At 47.0% G+C, this 17239-nt stretch overlaps 4 protein-coding genes across 4 annotated transcripts; 3 read left to right on the top strand and 1 right to left on the bottom strand.

The window, feature by feature from the left end:
- Positions 1 to 41: 41 nt before the first annotated feature.
- On the top strand, positions 42 to 1884 carry BP5553_03920 (Uncharacterized protein; the record flags this gene model as incomplete). Its single annotated transcript, XM_032012543.1, has 3 exons — positions 42 to 567; positions 625 to 1072; positions 1125 to 1884. The coding sequence occupies 3 exons, from the start codon at positions 42 to 44 to the stop codon at positions 1882 to 1884; spliced, it is 1734 nt and encodes a 577-aa protein (XP_031872236.1).
- A 1784-nt stretch (positions 1885 to 3668) lies between these two features.
- On the bottom strand, positions 3669 to 4952 carry BP5553_03919 (uncharacterized protein; the record flags this gene model as incomplete). The annotated part of the gene is made up of 2 exons (XM_032012542.1): positions 3669 to 4046; positions 4428 to 4952. The coding sequence occupies 2 exons, from the start codon at positions 4950 to 4952 to the stop codon at positions 3669 to 3671; spliced, it is 903 nt and encodes a 300-aa protein (XP_031872235.1).
- A 2548-nt stretch (positions 4953 to 7500) lies between these two features.
- BP5553_03918 (Ribonuclease H-like protein) lies at positions 7501 to 10679 on the top strand (the record flags this gene model as incomplete). Its single annotated transcript, XM_032012541.1, has 4 exons — positions 7501 to 7679; positions 7737 to 8851; positions 8903 to 9138; positions 9192 to 10679. The coding sequence occupies 4 exons, from the start codon at positions 7501 to 7503 to the stop codon at positions 10677 to 10679; spliced, it is 3018 nt and encodes a 1005-aa protein (XP_031872234.1).
- A 3751-nt stretch (positions 10680 to 14430) lies between these two features.
- BP5553_03917 (Uncharacterized protein) lies at positions 14431 to 15281 on the top strand (the record flags this gene model as incomplete). Its single annotated transcript, XM_032012540.1, has 2 exons — positions 14431 to 14716; positions 14773 to 15281. The coding sequence occupies 2 exons, from the start codon at positions 14431 to 14433 to the stop codon at positions 15279 to 15281; spliced, it is 795 nt and encodes a 264-aa protein (XP_031872233.1).
- Between the last annotated feature and the right edge of the window lie 1958 nt (positions 15282 to 17239).

Here is a 17239-nt window from a genome sequence, read left to right as displayed (position 1 = left end):
TCAGACTCAGATCGCTGTGCGACAGCATCCTGACAACTACCATGGCGACGACTATCGAGGAGCTGGACACCATGTTCGACGACCATCCTTCTTTAGACGCCTCTCTGCAAGACTTCGAGTCCGAAGGCAGCGTGATCAGCCTGTCGCCCCGCTTCCATTACCCTTCTCACCACTCCGGGATCCTCTCCGACACCAGCTCGGAAATCGAAGCATCGGTTTCTGGAGGCAGATTCAGCCCGCCCGCGTGGAGACGGGACGGCGACGGCAATCGAAGCAGCGGCTTTTGGAATAGAGGCACCAGCGGACTGGGCACGCCGGGATGGAACTCGAGAGATAGGAGTCCTGAGCGCGAGACTGCGGATGATGGCCAAGATGCGACGCTCGCGGCGGCGGCCAGAACTAGGCTGCCGACCGGGTCGTTGTCACCGGAGAGACAAAGGAGTCCGATTCCGGGCCCGCCTCCTGGTAGCAGCTTGAGTGACTTGGATATCAGTAACTCGGCGAGGCAGATGATAAGGCAGGACGGCGGCGTGCTTACTATGCCATCGACTGAAGATCCGGCGACATGTATGACTTGCACATTTCCCTACTTAATTCATGAATGCAACTGCTAACTACTTAAAGATTTTCGGCTTACGCTCAACACAGAACTGCGACAGAAAATAGCTCCATTTGAAGCAGTTTTCTTGTTATTCAAGAAATGCTACGGTATTGCAGCTAGGCCATGGTCGTTTTTTATAGCTTCTGCCCTTGGCGGATTGCTTCTATCAGTCATTCTGGGGATATTGTCCCAGCCGGAAACTCCCCTTCCTGGCCCTGACTTAATCAAGGTTGCGGGACTTGCGAGTGCTTTCGAACCGTTTATCTTCTACTCTGAAAACGGGGCGCAACAGGTCGGCGAGCTACAGGCATCAGGATACGCAGTATGGGACCTCGGAGAGACCGTTCGCTATACAAATATGGCCTCAGCTCCAACAATCGTCGAAAATTTAGTCAGCTTGAGCGAGACTCTAGGGACATTAACCGTGGAGCTAATTAGGTTTTTTGCCAATGTTGACGGCGACGTTGATGGGTAGGTAGTCCTCCTAATAATTGGTGGTCCCAGATCTAACATAGTATCCCAGAATTCTAATAGTAATGGACTGGGCTAAGCGGGAGCTTGCGCAAGTACGCATGCTCCCATCCTCTACCCTTGGCTCGGTCTTCGACAATTTCCACAGCATCTTCAGGCGCTGCGGCCTCTTTGAGACTTCAGCGGGAACACCTACCCCGCTTGGCAAGTTGGCGACATCTATATTTGGATTGTCCACTCCCCAGCGAACCCGCCAAACCCTCCAACGCACGTTCACCCATTTTCTCAGTGTGCTTGAAGCAGCGATCGATTCCGAACTCCAACAGTCCCTTGCGCTACTCTCCCTCTTCGAATCGGCCGATAAACTTTTCCGGAATTTGGCTAGTACTGTTATCCAAGAGTCCTCAGAGCAGGATTCTGCGCAGGACGATATGCTGTCATCTTTGTGGACAAAATTGCTTGGTCCAAATGCAAGCACTCTGCGTAAATTCGAGAAGAATAAGAAGTTGCTAAGCAATGTCCACGCCAAGACAGTACAGGATAAAAGTGCTCTTCTTGAGTACAACAGCAGATTATTGACGCTGAAATCAAATTTGGAAAATTTAAGGGGAAAGTTAGTTAGCCCTCTCGTACGGGCCAATGCCAGCACGTTGGGCCTTGAAGAGCAAATTCAGGGACTCGAGGAGGTGAGAGGACATCTGGGTGGATTGAGGAAGCGACAGAAGAGCAAGCTAAGGGAGATATGGCTTGGTGCTGGGAGGCATAGCGAGGGTGCTGTGGTTGTGGACAAGGAAGAGATTCCAGCCGGCTAGGGATAATCAGGGTTTGTTGTGCAGAGGGATACGAGTACTTGACAGCGTTATGTATTTTTTTGTTTGAAATGGGGGGTTTTAGATGGAGGTATCGGTGTTATGGGTTGAGCATCAGGTGTTGCGTTAGGCGTTGAAGAGTCTAATGTTTGAACGACCCTTAATGGATTAATTATCCAGCCATGTCGGCTTGTATTTTGTTAAATCAAAAGTCAAATACCCAAAAATCTTGTAACTATTCTCAATGCCTATGAATTTCGATGTAATTTAGTAGTGTTTATCAGAATAGCCCAAACTTGAGTCCATAATCTAAGGTCTTGAAGGCTTCACAAAGAATATGTCAATAGCAGAACTAAAGGCTTCTTTACAAAACAACGCATTATGCCCCAGAACAACGAATTCTCTGTCAGATAACGGGCAGTTCACAAGACCTTGGGTTATTCACAAAACAGCGAGTGAACAAGATGAACATGAAATGCTTTTGCAGCCAAATTTCCTACAGAAGCAATCCCTCCTTGTTCTAGTCCAATGCTCACCCATACCCCCTATTACACACCAGAGGCACTACGGCTAACAATCCTCTACTGTCAAACTGAGCGAAGTCCCTAATAACAGGGGAGCCATAATGTGTCTCCAGAGCAAACAAATATTCACTAAATGTCCCTGCCACAAAACTATCCTGACACCCTGTGAGATTTATATCGAAGCAGAAGCGAAACTTGCAAAGAGGCACCACAGGTATCGTCATTTTCACAGTGATCCGGAGGAGAGACATCATCTCCCTTCACTAAAGGAAAAGTTGTCTTCTGAAAAGGAGGATTCAGAGGGGCATAGGTATGATTATACGAGCAAAGATGTTACGAAGAAGGCCGAGCGGAGGATGGAGTGTAAGGATTGTGTGCTATGGTATACAGACGTGGAGGAGGCCGTAGAGGGGGTTTGCGGGATAGGTAGTGGCGGGAAGTGTCCTTATGCAAAAGAAGAGCAGATGAAAACTTACGAGGAGCAATGTGAAGGTTGGCGGCTCGCGCTGTAATTTTTGTGGAATAATTCCTACGGTACTATCAGACAATTAATGAATATGCCATCACATAGAGAGGCTCGCGGAAGACAAAGCAAACTATCTTTGTATTGCGGGAATGATTTTAACGGAGTCCGGAAATTAGTTGATATCTTTATAAATGAAATATATCTCTATATTCGAGGTAATTAAAGCCTACAACACTTCTCGCAAATCTGTGGTTCTACACTTCAAGGAAGTTATATTTCTTGATTAATTTAGGATACTATTGATGTTCTACTACTTTTTATATGCCCCCCTTCGTTCTATAATAAGGGCTTCGTTATAGTTAAGAATTCGGAATATATGATTAATGGAGAAGTATATTTTTAATAAAATTTGTAATTTACGCCTTGATGCTAGTAGCAATGAGAATATTATAGCTAAATGCAATGTTCAGGTGCAACTTCCGCCGAACTTAGCAGGTTTGGTCGCTGTTAGAATTTTAAGCAACGAATAAGCTCAATTGGTAGTTACAAGTCGATAAATTTGAAGTCAAAGGGCATGGCAACCTAAGTAATATATCAGGACAATTACTACAATTACAAGAGTATGGGTGTGCTTATCTAGGCCGTGGTTATGCCAAGCCTGACTTAGCAACACAATCTATATTCTAGCAGCCTCTATATACGTCTTTACGCTCCTTAGAATAGAGCAATCCATCAACCTAATAACCTCAATTCCATGACTCGTACATATGTCCTATATATTAACAATGTATTATAAATCATTCCCGTTCAAGTACTTCCCTATGGTCCCCATTTCTTGTCCAACCCTGCGGCGTCTTCTCAACAATCGGCACCTGCGATAGAAAATCGACTCCTTCCCTCTTCTCCGCTGCCAGGAGTGACATTCCTAGTGTCTTCTCATTGTGCCAGAGCAAACACGCCCTCTTCGGGTATTCTCTTCTCCATTCGCTGGACATCCTAATCTGCAGCTTCTCCGCTAGACATGTCGCGACAAAGCCGCGTTGCTTCTTCTCTGCAAGCAGTGCGGTAGGTACTCTTGCGCCACCTCTAACACTCTTCCATATTTCGCCTTCCACAACAGGCATCATAGTACGTATGTGTGACATGAATTCCCGGCCCTTGCTATCACGTAAGATCTAAGTGTCTGATGTCATCTAAACCATGCGTGCTGGCACTGCCCATGTGGATTTTGACAATATTTCTGAGCAGATAAGGGTGGTGTAAATACTGTTGTCATTGCTGTTGTCCGTAAAACTCCCTACTACATACAGCCTCGCTGATTTCTTATGCGATCCTTCCTTCTGCCCCGATACCTGAAAAGCTCGAGTCATTGAGTGCCATGCAGACGGAGTTGGAAGTCGGCTGTGAGAGCATGTAGATGAGGGAAGTTCTGTACCAGCTCCAAGGCAATTCACCATCATGCTTTCCATATTTGGAAGCGAGATTGGCTTGAAAGATTACGTATTAGAGCTGGGGACAACCCGCAGGTTGCCTTCCCATAAGAGCGAGGGACATACGGTGTCTAGTTTAAGCCGAACATGGCGCATGCGTGGAAGGACAGCGCGAATGGCGACACACAAGTGAGGATCAGTTAAGTTAGCTTCGAGAAGCTCTCTATTCTCTAGTTCAAGTTCGAGATTGATACAGCTCTCCGGCAGAGTCTTTATCAAGGGCGTCAGCATGTAACCCTCGAGTATACATTCATAGGCCACTTCTGGAGTAGGATAGAGGGAGAAAGTGGTGAGTTGATTGAGCATGCCGATGATAGGAGTAAACAACTGCAGTGTTTTATTGATAGTAGTGGTTCCAAAGCGAAGGGTCAACGACTTGATAAGTGGGCTGTATTCTGGATTGAATTGAGCGGTAAAAGACACAAAGTTGGTGTCGGTAAGGACAGTCGTGCCGTACAAGTAAGGAAGCGTGGCATCTTTCCATCGGCGACAGACAAGGAGACAGGCGTGGAGAATTGTGTTCGAGTTCGAGGTAAGCTTGACTTGGGCGATTATTGCAGAGAGAAGACAGTCATCGTCGAGAACGGCCATGGTTGAAAATTTAGCCACCTTTCCAATAGATCTACTATCGTCGGCGGGAAATGTGTAGGAGGATGAAAAATATTGAGTAAATGATATTTGTTTCTATATGTTTGGCACTTTTTTTTGGGATGAAAACATGGAGGAAGACGTAACCTCGGTGGGAGTTATGAAGTGGTGCGCTGCATGCCTGATTCGCCAAGCATGGGCGGTGGGCATGCCATTATCGACCGGAAAGACGGCCTAAACTTTTATCTAAAATAATAGCTTTAATGTGAAATAGAAAAATGTAAATAGTGCTACGGTCTACGCAGCAAGACGAGATACATCCCGCTAGAAGAGTTTGTGTGTAGACTGGAAGGGATAAATCGATGTAGATAGAAGTTGAAGGTGAAGGTGAAGCATGCCCACAAATTGAAGCTTTCAGTTCAAATCTCAGGGCTATTACGGCTATGAAAACCTTGAATACTACCAGTACTATCTTTTCTCGAATATTACTAATCGAAAAGGGTCGGGGATGAAAAAGAGACTTCTTAGACTCCCACTTGATGGATGAGTTTGAACAAATATTTCACAACAGGCAACGAAAACGAGGTTGAGTTATTGGTGGAGGGGTACGTATCAACGATGGAGACCTGACAAAGAACCGCCCGCGATGCTCTTGTTTGCTCGAGCTGCAACCGCCCGCAATCTAGATAGCAATCATGTGTTTGAAGGCGACGATGACGCCGGGGTGGTATTCTATACCGGGGGAGGAATTGGGATCCAAGAAGCCTAGACGCCTTAAAATAGCTCAAAGAAGGCGGAGGCTTATACCCAGTTGCCAATATGTTATGTTGTTGGGCTCCAAAACGGACAGTAATGCCTAACATTTGGCCCAATGAGAAATGGGTTCTTGTCAATTGACAATCAGCCACCATGCCCCTCGCCAGCAAAAAAATGAAACCTAGATAGCGGTTAAGCAAACAGCAGGGACGTTGAGCTTGGTGGTGGATTCCGAGGCCTCTCTATTGGCGGATTTTGTGGTGGTGGGGTGTTTGTTCTTATTTATTGTAGTTGTCTTTCCCACCTTCTTACAGCGACTCATGCCAAGTCTCCCCACAATCCCGGGCGGTTGGTTAGCGCGAGCCCAAAAGCAAGCCCAGAAGAGCCCGTGCAAAGGAGTTGACATCATGGGCATAAGAAGCTACACGAGAGCAACTAGCCGCAGATCGCCGATTGCGCTTGGGCAAAGGCTGAGGTGGGTGGTCCAGAGTTGAGAACCGCCCATGGAAGGACGCAAGAAGCCGTCTGACAATACGACATACTCATACGTAGTACCTATGACGGGTTAGCGAATGCTCCAGAGCTCACTATTTGCCGCAATAATCGGTGAGATGAAGGAGCAAGTACGGAGCAGGCAGGAGAAACCTGGACAAACGAAAAAAAAACAAAAAACCTGTGAACCACTAAAATGCAAGATCGGCGGCGGCGGGCTCCGTGTCGAATTTCCAACCTTTGTGCGAAGGTACCTCGTAGATGCCAGCGCTTTATGAGTCAAGCCCCAGAGCCCAGCGGCGTCGTCGTACAAAACCCGTTTCATGGCCGTATGTATGTACTTCATGAACGTTGTTAAGGTAGGTAGAGTAGGACAAATGCGCCTGGTAGGGCTACACAGACGCGTGGAGAAGCACGTGCTATAAAGAATGCTCATCAGCTGACTACGCGATTCGCGTTGCGGGGAGTAAAAAGCAAACACTAAAACCGCAAAGCAGCAAAGCAGTACCTAAATACTACTCTACATGCCCAAGCAGAATAAGCAAATAGCAAATAAGCCGCGACGCCTCTTTACCCCAGAGCTGACATTTCTGTGGAGCAAATCGGAGACCTACATGCATACCTTAGGTACCTATCTATTATTTCCGTAACGCTACGAAGTGCTAGAAGTGCTACGTTTATGAGTTTCCAGTCCATCGGAAAGCTCTCCACGCAGCCCGTTGCCCGATGTGCTCGCTTCTGTTAGCTCTCCCTCTCTTCCTCTCTCCGTCTCTCCCTGCGACTACTACGACGCAACTACAGTACGTTCCCTGATTCCCTGATTCCTGGTCGCGGTCCGTCGCACAGAACCGATAAACGCGCCCGCCAAGCTACTCCGTAGTTAGTTGGTGATCAAACTACCAGTCTTCAGCCTCCAACCTCCAGCCTTCTTGACCGCTTTTCTCTCACGTTCCCCCACCACTTTGTTCGCAGATCGTCGGCTACTTATTGGCCTCCCGTCGCCTTTGTCTTCCAAGGAGTGAAGCACCTACGGAGTGCGTAGTACTGCTCGCTCAGCTTAACGTAGCCTCGTTCACCCTCTATCCTCAGCTCCCATATCTTAGTACGTCCCCCAGTCATTTTAGACACTACTTAACCCAAACAACTTACCAACTCTTTTGGCTTTAGGTCTACCTCCTTTCGTCAATATCCCAATTGGCCTCATTTTAAAACTACCATTACCCCCTCGCCTATACACGGTCACCTCCAACCCACAAGCTCTGTTGCAGAGCTCTGTGAAAGCAAACCTATACGATAAGGAAGCATGTCTGGTCGTGGTAGAGGAGGAGACAGAGGAGGAGGTGGTGGTGACAGAGGACGGGGTGGATTTCGTGGTGGTAGAGGTGGTAGAGGTGGTGATCGTGGGAGAGGCGGGTTCGACAGAGGCGGGTTTCGTGGAGGTCGCGGCGGCGGCGGGGGAACGACCGCAGTCCAGGTCTTCAAGTAAAACAATGCCCTCAGGTCATAAGTTCTCCAGCTGACTTATCCCTTACCACTCAGAGACCCGCAGGTCCCCCTCAGCGCCCCCGATGCCCAGGTTATGAAGGTGGAAAACACCTATATGGCCAACAGCAAGGGCATCAATGCACTAGCCAACGTCTCGCTGGCCGCGCAGTTCCCCGGCCGTCCTGGCTATGGCACAGCCGGCAGACCAATCTCGGTGTATGCAAATTATTTCAAAATCCAGGTGCCAGAAGGCCTTGCCGTCACCCGGTACAATGTCGAGGTGACGCCTGAAGCCAAGGGGAAGAAATTGGCACGGATTTTTCAGCTCCTTCTTGAGATGCCCGAGTTCTCTGGTCTGGTTTCAGACATGAGTTCCATGATCGTTGCACCAGAGCCGTTGGGCATTCCCGATGGCCATACCGTCCAGATCCCATACATGGCAGAGGGCCAGGACGAGCCCCTTGAGAAGGCCATAGTGTACTCGGCCAGGGTGATAACCCCACTCTCAATCATGATCTCCGACCTTCAAAATCATCTTTGCGCCACCAATCCGTCCCCGGATTTGGCCTTGAAACCGGAAATCATCCAGGTTTTAAACGTCATCTTTGGGCACCACGCCCAATCCCACGATGGTGTCGTGACCACAGGAAAGAATCGACATTTCTCTATCGATCGCAGCCAGTCAAATAGCCACAACATCACCGTGCTGGGCGGCGGACTCGAATCACTGCGGGGTTTCTATCAGAGCGTGCGCGCAGCAACTGGCGGCCTCCTTCTTAATGTGAACGTTTCACATAATGTCTTTCTCCAGCCAGACCGACTGGACCGACTGTTTCCATTGCTCGGCACTGGGAATAGAGTGATATTACAGAAGAAATTGAAACTCACTCGTGTCCGTGTTATTCATTTGCCGGCCAAAGTATCAAAGAAGACACAGCGAGAAATCCCCCGAGTGAAGACAATTTTTGGCCTCGCCCGTCCAGACGACGGCCACAAAGACCCAAAGCCGCCACAGGTCGCAACATTCGGCGCAGGACCAAAAGATGTGAAGTTCTGGCTGTCGGAGGCACCACCACCTAAAGATGGCAAGACTGGCAAGACCGGCAAGAAAGGCGGACAAGCACTACCGTCAAATAAGTATATTTCGGTTTTTGACTATTTCAAAATCAGTAAGTGGGCGACCTTTGTGTGCCATGATTAGATAGACTAACCTTTTTTAGAATATCCTAATATCCCGTTGAATCATGCACTCCCTGTGATCAATGTTGGTAACCGGGAGAATCCAAACTATCTTCCGGCTGAGGTCTGTGTTGTTGTGCCTGGGCAAACGATAAAGCGGAGGTTGAGCCCCGATCAGACACAGAATATGATTACATTTGCTTGCCGGAAGCCGTGGGAGAATGGAAATTCAATCGTTGGAGATGGCAGAGCCGTCCTTGGACTTACCAACAGCGCGGTATGCTATTCCTAGCTATAATACATTCACCGAAATACACTAACGTATAATAGGCTCGATTTGATATTGCCGTCGGCGCAAGTTTAGTTACCATTTCGGCCCGAGTTTTGGCTGCGCCTGCGATCAAATATAAAGATCGCGGTTCAAAAATGATTACCGTCGCCCCAAGGTTTGGCTCTTGGAACATGGCCAACGCCTCATTCCATACTGCAGGCAATCTTGGCCCTTGGACCTGCTGCGTCTTCCGCTCAAACAGGGGACGTGATTTCGGACTGAGCGATGTCCAGCAAACGGTACTAAACTTCAAAGCCTTTCTCATCAAAGCTGGAATAAACGCAAGCCAATTCATAGCTCCCCCTCCTGAGGTCCGACTCCGTGATGGTTTTGAAAGGGAAAACCATGAGATAATCAAGAACGTCTTTCGCAGCATTTACTTGAGTAGCCAGAAGCCCAGATTCGTGCTCTGCATATTGCCTTTCAATGACGTTGCGATATACAATAGCATCAAAACCGTAGCCGATACAAAGGCAGGGTTCCATACTGTCTGTGTGGTTGGTTCAAAATTGATGAAGGAGCAGCGGCAAGACCAGTACTTTGGCAATGTGTCGCTGAAATTCAACTTGAAAGCTGGTGGCACAAACCAGACCCTTGATCCACACAAGCTTGGGGTTATCAGTGAAGGCAAAACGATGGTAGTAGGGATGGATGTTACTCATCCGTCTCCGGGGTCTAAAGAGGGAGCGCCCAGTGTCGCTGGCATCGTTGCTAGCATCGACAGGTTCCTTGGGCAGTGGCCTGCCGATTTCAACGTTCAGACCTCCCGGCAAGAAATGATTTCTGGCCTGGAACGTATGTTCATGTCACGGCTCAGCCTTTGGCAGAAGCACAACAATAACCAGCTGCCCGACAACATCCTTATTTATCGCGATGGGGTTTCCGAAGGTCAGTATCAGTTGCTTCTTGACAATGAGCTGCCGCAAATTCGAAACGCTTGCCGCCAAAAATATCCTGCTCAGGACACCAAGCGCGGTCTGCCGAAAATTTCGATCATCGTCTGTGGGAAAAGACATCACACTCGGTTCTATCCGACGACGGAGCAGAACGCGGATCGATCGTCTAATTGCGAGCCTGGCACCATTGTTGACCGCGGTGTCACCGAGGTTCGATTCTGGGACTTCTTTGTTCAGTCTCATGCCTGCCTTCAAGGAACTGCCCGCCCTGGGCATTACTATGTTATCATGGATGAGATCTTCCGAGGCCGTGCTGCGAAGCCGCCTCATCAGAATCCCGCGGACGCCCTCGAAGAACTGACACACAACATGTGCCATCTATTCGGCCGAGCGACAAAGGCTGTTAGTTTGTGCCCACCGGCCTACTATGCCGATCTTCTCTGCACCAGACTGAGATGCTATCTCTCGGATCAGTTTGATCCTAACGACTCTTCTGCCAGCCAGAGCGTGGTCAGTGGTGTGAGTGCCTCAAGCACCTTCGAGAACCCCATCATTCCCGAGAGCATCAGAGACAGCATGTACTACGTTTAGTCAGCTGGTGCGTTCGAAAGAACGACCCCCAATGTACTCCCCGTCTACCTGATGCAACTAGGGTCCGCTTTTGTTCAGCTCTCATTTTCTTGGGCTGGGATCTTTACCTGTCTTTGCTGAAAATCATTCTAAAAATCTGTCGACATTCTCTCCCTTTCAAGCTTGGGCCATCCTGTTGTTGGCCAGTATGCGAGTTCAAAATCCAATTTCCTTCGAATATTCTCTCATTACGACCGCGATGACTCCCTTCTGATGACCGCTTTCTCTCAGCCCCGGTGGAAAATGGAGCTTCAAAAAAGAAATGGGCTGAGCGACCTAAATGTGCTCTCATAAAACTTGCTCCAAATCACTGTCTCTATTCCACAACGAGCGAGACGTTGGTATCACGACTTTCTTATAATAGCTATCTTGAGAAATCTACAGTGCTTGTTTTTAATGAATGTTGTTACGCGTTAAAAATTGATTATACTTTTGTTTCCATCCGTGACTCCAAATTATTCATTGGCGACTGTTTCGCAGATTCGTGAATTGTTCATCAAATAACCACATAATGAGGCTGTCGGTTGCCAAGGCCATAAAGCTACCTTTCCAGGAGCAGAATGCCATCCCATACCAAGTATACCTGCCTGCATTGCGCGGAGGACATTCGTTATTCCGATACGGTTCTTCGCCGCTCGGCGTAACCTCGATAGTAGCAAAAGGGAGGTAAATATATTTAAGTAAGAAAAAGGCATAGAACGACAACCTAGCTCTTTAAGACACTCCCCACGAGTGTCACAAGGCACTCATATCGAAGAGAAATATAACTAGGTCAAGCAACAACTACTTAACGGCAGGGATTAATTGACTGTGGGCAATGAACTCTTCTGCTTTCTTGGGGTTTGATTTTTGATCCCCTTTTTTTAATCTCGTTTTGATTTACTTCCTCCTTTCCACTTCCTTTTTTTTTGCGGGGAAGAGCATAATCCACAAAACTTGCCATTTGCCTATTATCTTCTATCTAAAATAGGCACACCTCATTTCTTCATTTTTATCCTCCTGTTTTGATAACTAACTCGAGTATTGCTAAATTATAAAACCAGGTTTTTAATGTATACTACTTCAAGGGCAGGACAAAGTTAATAGGAATTCTGGAATTTAGCGAGTGTGAAACAAAGTTAATATGTTCATAAGAGGTGAGCCACCCATCTAGAAAATTGAAATGGTACAAATGGGACTTGTGTTTATCTTTTTGATATGTTTTTGATGGCCATTATCTGCGAGACAACCGTCTTTGGATTTTACTTGTGAAATATGTCGAGCAAGTTGTCAAGACGAAGGTGGGTTCCCTGGATAAACGACAAGCGAATATGTATTGTTCAAGAATCGATCCGTTGCCAGGCCAACACAACACCGCAAGTTTTGCTATTTTAATTCAAAGGTGATAGAACTCTAATAAAAAAATATGAAACATCGTGTTTTCCTTACGAAACTATGAGGAAGTTAGCTGGTATAGTTAATATCTCTAGTATCTGCGCGCGGCGGTCGCGACTTGCGAATATTAGTTCCATCGTACGCTCAGCGAGGTAAGCGAGACAAAAAAAGGGGGACATTTGAGCTCTTCGCTTAACAAGAATAACCTCCAAAAGAAAAAAGAGACGTTGCAACTCGCAAGCGAACGATAGATTAAAAATCGAATAAAAAGAAAGAAGAAAAAAAATGGGTTGGTGACTGAGGTCACTGGTACAAGTACCGTATTATACCGTCAATTTCGGGTTGCCCTGAGCTGACAGGCGTACGTTTGTTTTGCTTAACGCCCGACGGCTACCAGGACCCGGCGCCCAACGAGGCTATGGCCCTAAACCCCCCAGCTTCCCACTCGGCCATACGACCTGTTTTATTTTAGGAGGATATTGCTTATTCTTTATTATATCACACAACTTCGGTTCCGGTTTGCTCACGCGACCTAGGTAACCGAGACCGAGAACGACGACCTCTTAGCATGCTATTAAAATTACATCTAATGGCAAATAAAGCATACCACTTTGTGGCTCTTCCATCGGGCATCCAAACATCTTTGTAGAACTGTTCAACTATCTCACGAGCTTAGCTTCCTGGGTTTCATAGTAGTAGGAGAAATTTATGAGTTCTCTCCACCCTCTGAAATGAGAGTTCGAACGCTAATTATACTATATCATTCTACGGTAGAAGCGCCTACTAAACCTCGCCTTCCAAATGCTGCACCCCTTCCAACATCTCTCCATAACGCTATCACAGTCTAAAGTTGGCTTTAACCTTCGCATAATAGCAAAAGAGATCTATAAGCACATTGCATGCTTTCCTGCTAACAAGGTTCTAGGGAACGACAAGAAGAAAACTATTCTTCCCTATCTCGGCCGTCATATTTTTAATAAATAAGTCTCCGAGCTACATCCTCCCGTCAAATAACTCTTTCGACGATTGGATATTCCTCTCTTTAAACGCGACATACTTTTTTAAAGTTCTCTGCTTAAATACTGAATAATTCCTTCGTCCTATAAAGATATGCCCTGCTACAGCACCCGCAAACTCTTCCGATATTATCCTCCGAATATTGACAAGCGAATCCCAAACTTCCAAATATATACTGTAACCCTCCGAGTTGAAGTACGGGCAAGTGGAGGGCAGCTACAAGGCACGTCTAAGCATAGTCAGGCCTCTTCTGGGGCTGGCAGGAGGCAGGACAGAAGGGCACCATGCCGGCCTCGTGATTCCAATTGTGCCTCTTTGAAGAATTGTTCTAGATTGCTACTGATTGTAGCTCGAACTATTCTTTCCATGCCAACTGGTGAGCCTCATATTTTCTGACTGATATGTGCGTTTACAGAACGTTTCATTTCCTATTCAGCCGCCTGTAAGTTGGAGGGAACGTCAAGGGTATACAGCAATGCTTGTTCAGTGGCGGTGATTGCATTTGACTTTCTCCATGCCGCTTGACACTCTGATCAGAATATATAGCCCTAAGAGTGCCAATGCTAGGATTAGCTCCCACGTGTGCAGGTTGGAGCGTTATTGTATCTTGCTAGTCGTCTTTATTGCCGTATTATGGTCTAGGATCCGATCCATTCCTTGGGATAGAAAACAGCTGCCGAGGTTCGAAAGCCACCTGGGATCGGTTAGACAAGACACGAGAAGTGCTCGATATTGGGCCTCATTGACAGCGACCCCAAAACAAGCCGGATACGATGAATCTGGCGAAGAGCTTAAATTAACCATAGAGAAAGAAGAAAGATTCTGAGTCCTAGATGATATCCAAATATATATCCAAACAGAGGGCCTGCATCTCATGCAACATGCAGGTCTCAAAGGAAAGTCCATAGATTCCGGAGATTTCCAGACTCTCGTAGAGGCAACAGGGTAAGTCCCATAAATGTCCGACCACTCTACAGCAACTTTCCATTATAAATCAGGACTGCCTAAAGCTAAAGACGTGGATTGGTCACTTGATGTTCATCCTGTGGCACAACACAACCGGAGACAAGCTTCTGTTATTTCCGGTAACGCCATTACTCCCAGTAGCACCCTTGCAAGAAGTGATAATTTAAGTATAACTTATTAACCAGCAGAGCAAACACAGTAGTACCTAGAATTGTACTAATTCCTAACACCGAGGATCCCTAGCGATTTCTACGACCAGGATTGTAATATAAATAAAGGTATTCAACCAGAGCTTTAACTTGTGCAAACCAGAGGTCCAGAACACACCCGATCTAGTAGTCGAATTGTCAACAATATGTCTTCTAAGAAGATAGTCCTCGTCACCGGTGCAAACAAGAACATCGGATACGAAATCGTAAAGGCCCTACTGCAATCTGGCAAGCCCTACCATGTTTTTCTTGGCAGCCGTTCCCTAGAAAGGGGCCAACAAGCGGTCGAGACCCTCCAAAAGGAGTGCGCCGAATCCTCAAACACTGTCGAGGCCGTCCAAGTCGACATTACCAGCGACTCCTCCATCGAGAGAGCCTTCGGGACCGTCAAGGCCAGCAGCGGGCGGATCGACACCCTTATCAACAATGCCGGTGCGCGATATCAGACCCTCTCCTACTTCTCTGCACAGCTCGCTGACATTCCCCAGGCATCACGAAGGACCTTGACTACATCCGCGGCAAGGTCTCGCTGCGTGAGAGCTTGACCGGCTCCTACAACGTCAATGTGGCCGGGACGCACGTCATGACGTCAACATTCATGCCGCTGCTTTTGAAGTCCAACGATCCACGGCTCATCTTCGTCACCGGCCTCGGGACCTTCGAGCAGTGCGCGCGCGGGGAGATTCCCTTGCCACCACTGGAACGTGGCTGGCCGAAGAAGTTGGAGTTCGAGACAGTCGGGTACCGCTGCACCAAGACCGCACTCAATATGTTGATGCTCGATTATCACTACAAGCTCCAGAAGGACGGCGTCAAGGTCTGGTGCGTCGGGCCGGGGTTCCTTGCAACCGATCTAGGTGATGCTAGGGAGATGGCCGCCGTGAAGGGTGCGGGCCATCCGAGCATTGGGGGACAACTGCTGAGGACCGTCGTGGAGGGGGAGAGGGATGGGGATACGGGCAAGTACGTTGTGAAGGACGGGATTCGACTTTTCTAGATGGGCGACGGGTTGGAACTTGGAGGCGAGACTTATCAAAGATGAGGCGTGGGCTTTCATCGCACTGAGAGTAGAGAGCGTACGGTAGCAGGAAATGGGGTGGTAATTTGCCAGCAACTAAGTCATCGATTAGCAATGTCGCACCGTAGTTATGCTTAAAAAAAATGGAGCAGTCAATGCTCATAGAAGAAATTTGAAGAGGGTAAGAAATTTTGATTTGGCTTGATAGGCATATTGTTGATATATCTCCTCTGAGTTTCCCTGACAACCATGTCGATTACCACCGACGTTGAAAGCGGTTGACCTAGACCAATCAGACTCGCCTATTTCCTTAGATCCACTTGCCTGTGTTAAGCGCGCAAAAGAGACGCGGACTTCACGATATATACAGTATCAAACGAGACATAGCGATAACCCCTTTTTTTTTAAATTAGAAAAAAAAAGTGTTTGGTGACAGAGGTCACTGGTACAGAAGTACCGTATTATACCGTCAATTTCGGGTTGCCCTGAGCTGACAGGCGTACGTTTGTTTTGCTTAACGCCCGACGGCTACCAGGACCCGGCGCCCAACGAGGCTATGGCTCTAACCCCCCAGTTTCCTACTAGGCCATCCGGCCTGTTTATTTTGAGAGAATATGCTTATTCTATATCATGTAGTTACGTTTCGGTTTATGCCCGGCATAGCTAGTCAGCCCGCCTTTCCACCCATCCACGTAAGACAAAGCGCTTGGTTGTCTACACATGTATTATGTCTTTGCTCTTCCTATTGTGATGATTTACAACTGTTATTGAGGTATTGTGTAGCATTATGCTTATTGTTTAGACTACCATGGTTGCGAATCTGATTGTCAAGAGGTGCGCTACCATTATCGTGTTGGACCATGTCAGGGCAATTTTTACCTTCTCCAAATTGTCAAAGATTACAGATCTCTATAATGTGATACTTCTAGTATATCCCTATAGGTACTTATACGCTGCGTATGGTTTCTCGGCCTCTCCTTCCAATCGATCCATAATGATTAACACAGAAAATTTATGCCGGCGGAAGATTCTATGATGTACAGAGTAATGTCTCAAAACTCGCAGATCAGAAGTGTTAGATCGAGGTCTCCTAAGGCACTGTGCTAGAGAGTTTCTTTATATGCATAAGATACGCGGTCATCTCATGCAACTCGTGTATATTCTATACATCTAACCCGTTAGCTAGGGGTTTTGGGTTGGTTTGCTTGACTTCTCTTATACTATGCCTACTGTCGCTACAAGGAGGTCTTTAAATATACGTTTTCTTAATATCATAGAAAGTATGAAGCATGATATATATTCTCTATATATCGTGTCGGTCTTGGACAGTCGCGTACCGCTTAGTACTAACAGCTTTCGGCATCTAACGTATAATAGCACTAGAAGGGTTCTATAAAATATCTACACATTGCTTTACCCTTTCCTAGGTGGGTGAGTAAAATATACTATTGTTCTAGTTTTCTCTGTTTGTTTCTTAATTCTTACTATAGAAATATAAAACTTGCCCTCGTGAACGGGAGATGATGTTTTTAATGTTTCCTTAATCTGTTATAAACTTCCAAATGGCCCAGCTTAGGACGTAGTGCAAACTTGATTTTCATATGTGCGCAATAGAATAGAATAAACAATAGGCAATAGTAAACACAAACTGCCCTTATTCCCATTTGGCGCCTTGAATATTTCCTTCGCAGAGGTAGCACCTTGTGATACAATAAACAATAGGCCATAGATGGATGGCACAGTTATTAAGGCTTGATAATGGTTCTAGTCAAGTTAAAATATTGAAGGGCGGATAATTGTTCCAGTCTAGTTAAGAGATTGATTGATAAACAACAGGCGACAGTGAATATACCGAGTCAGCACAGCGACAACTCATGCCCTTATCCCAATTCCACCCTTTCCTCTCTTTTCTCCCCGTCACCGTCACCTTCCCTTCC

Source organism: Venustampulla echinocandica, assembly GCF_003357145.1.
Source record: "Venustampulla echinocandica strain BP 5553 chromosome Unknown scaffold_1, whole genome shotgun sequence".
Lineage (NCBI taxonomy): Eukaryota > Fungi > Ascomycota > Leotiomycetes > Helotiales > Pleuroascaceae > Venustampulla > Venustampulla echinocandica.
This window is presented reverse-complemented; position numbering and strand designations above follow the sequence as displayed.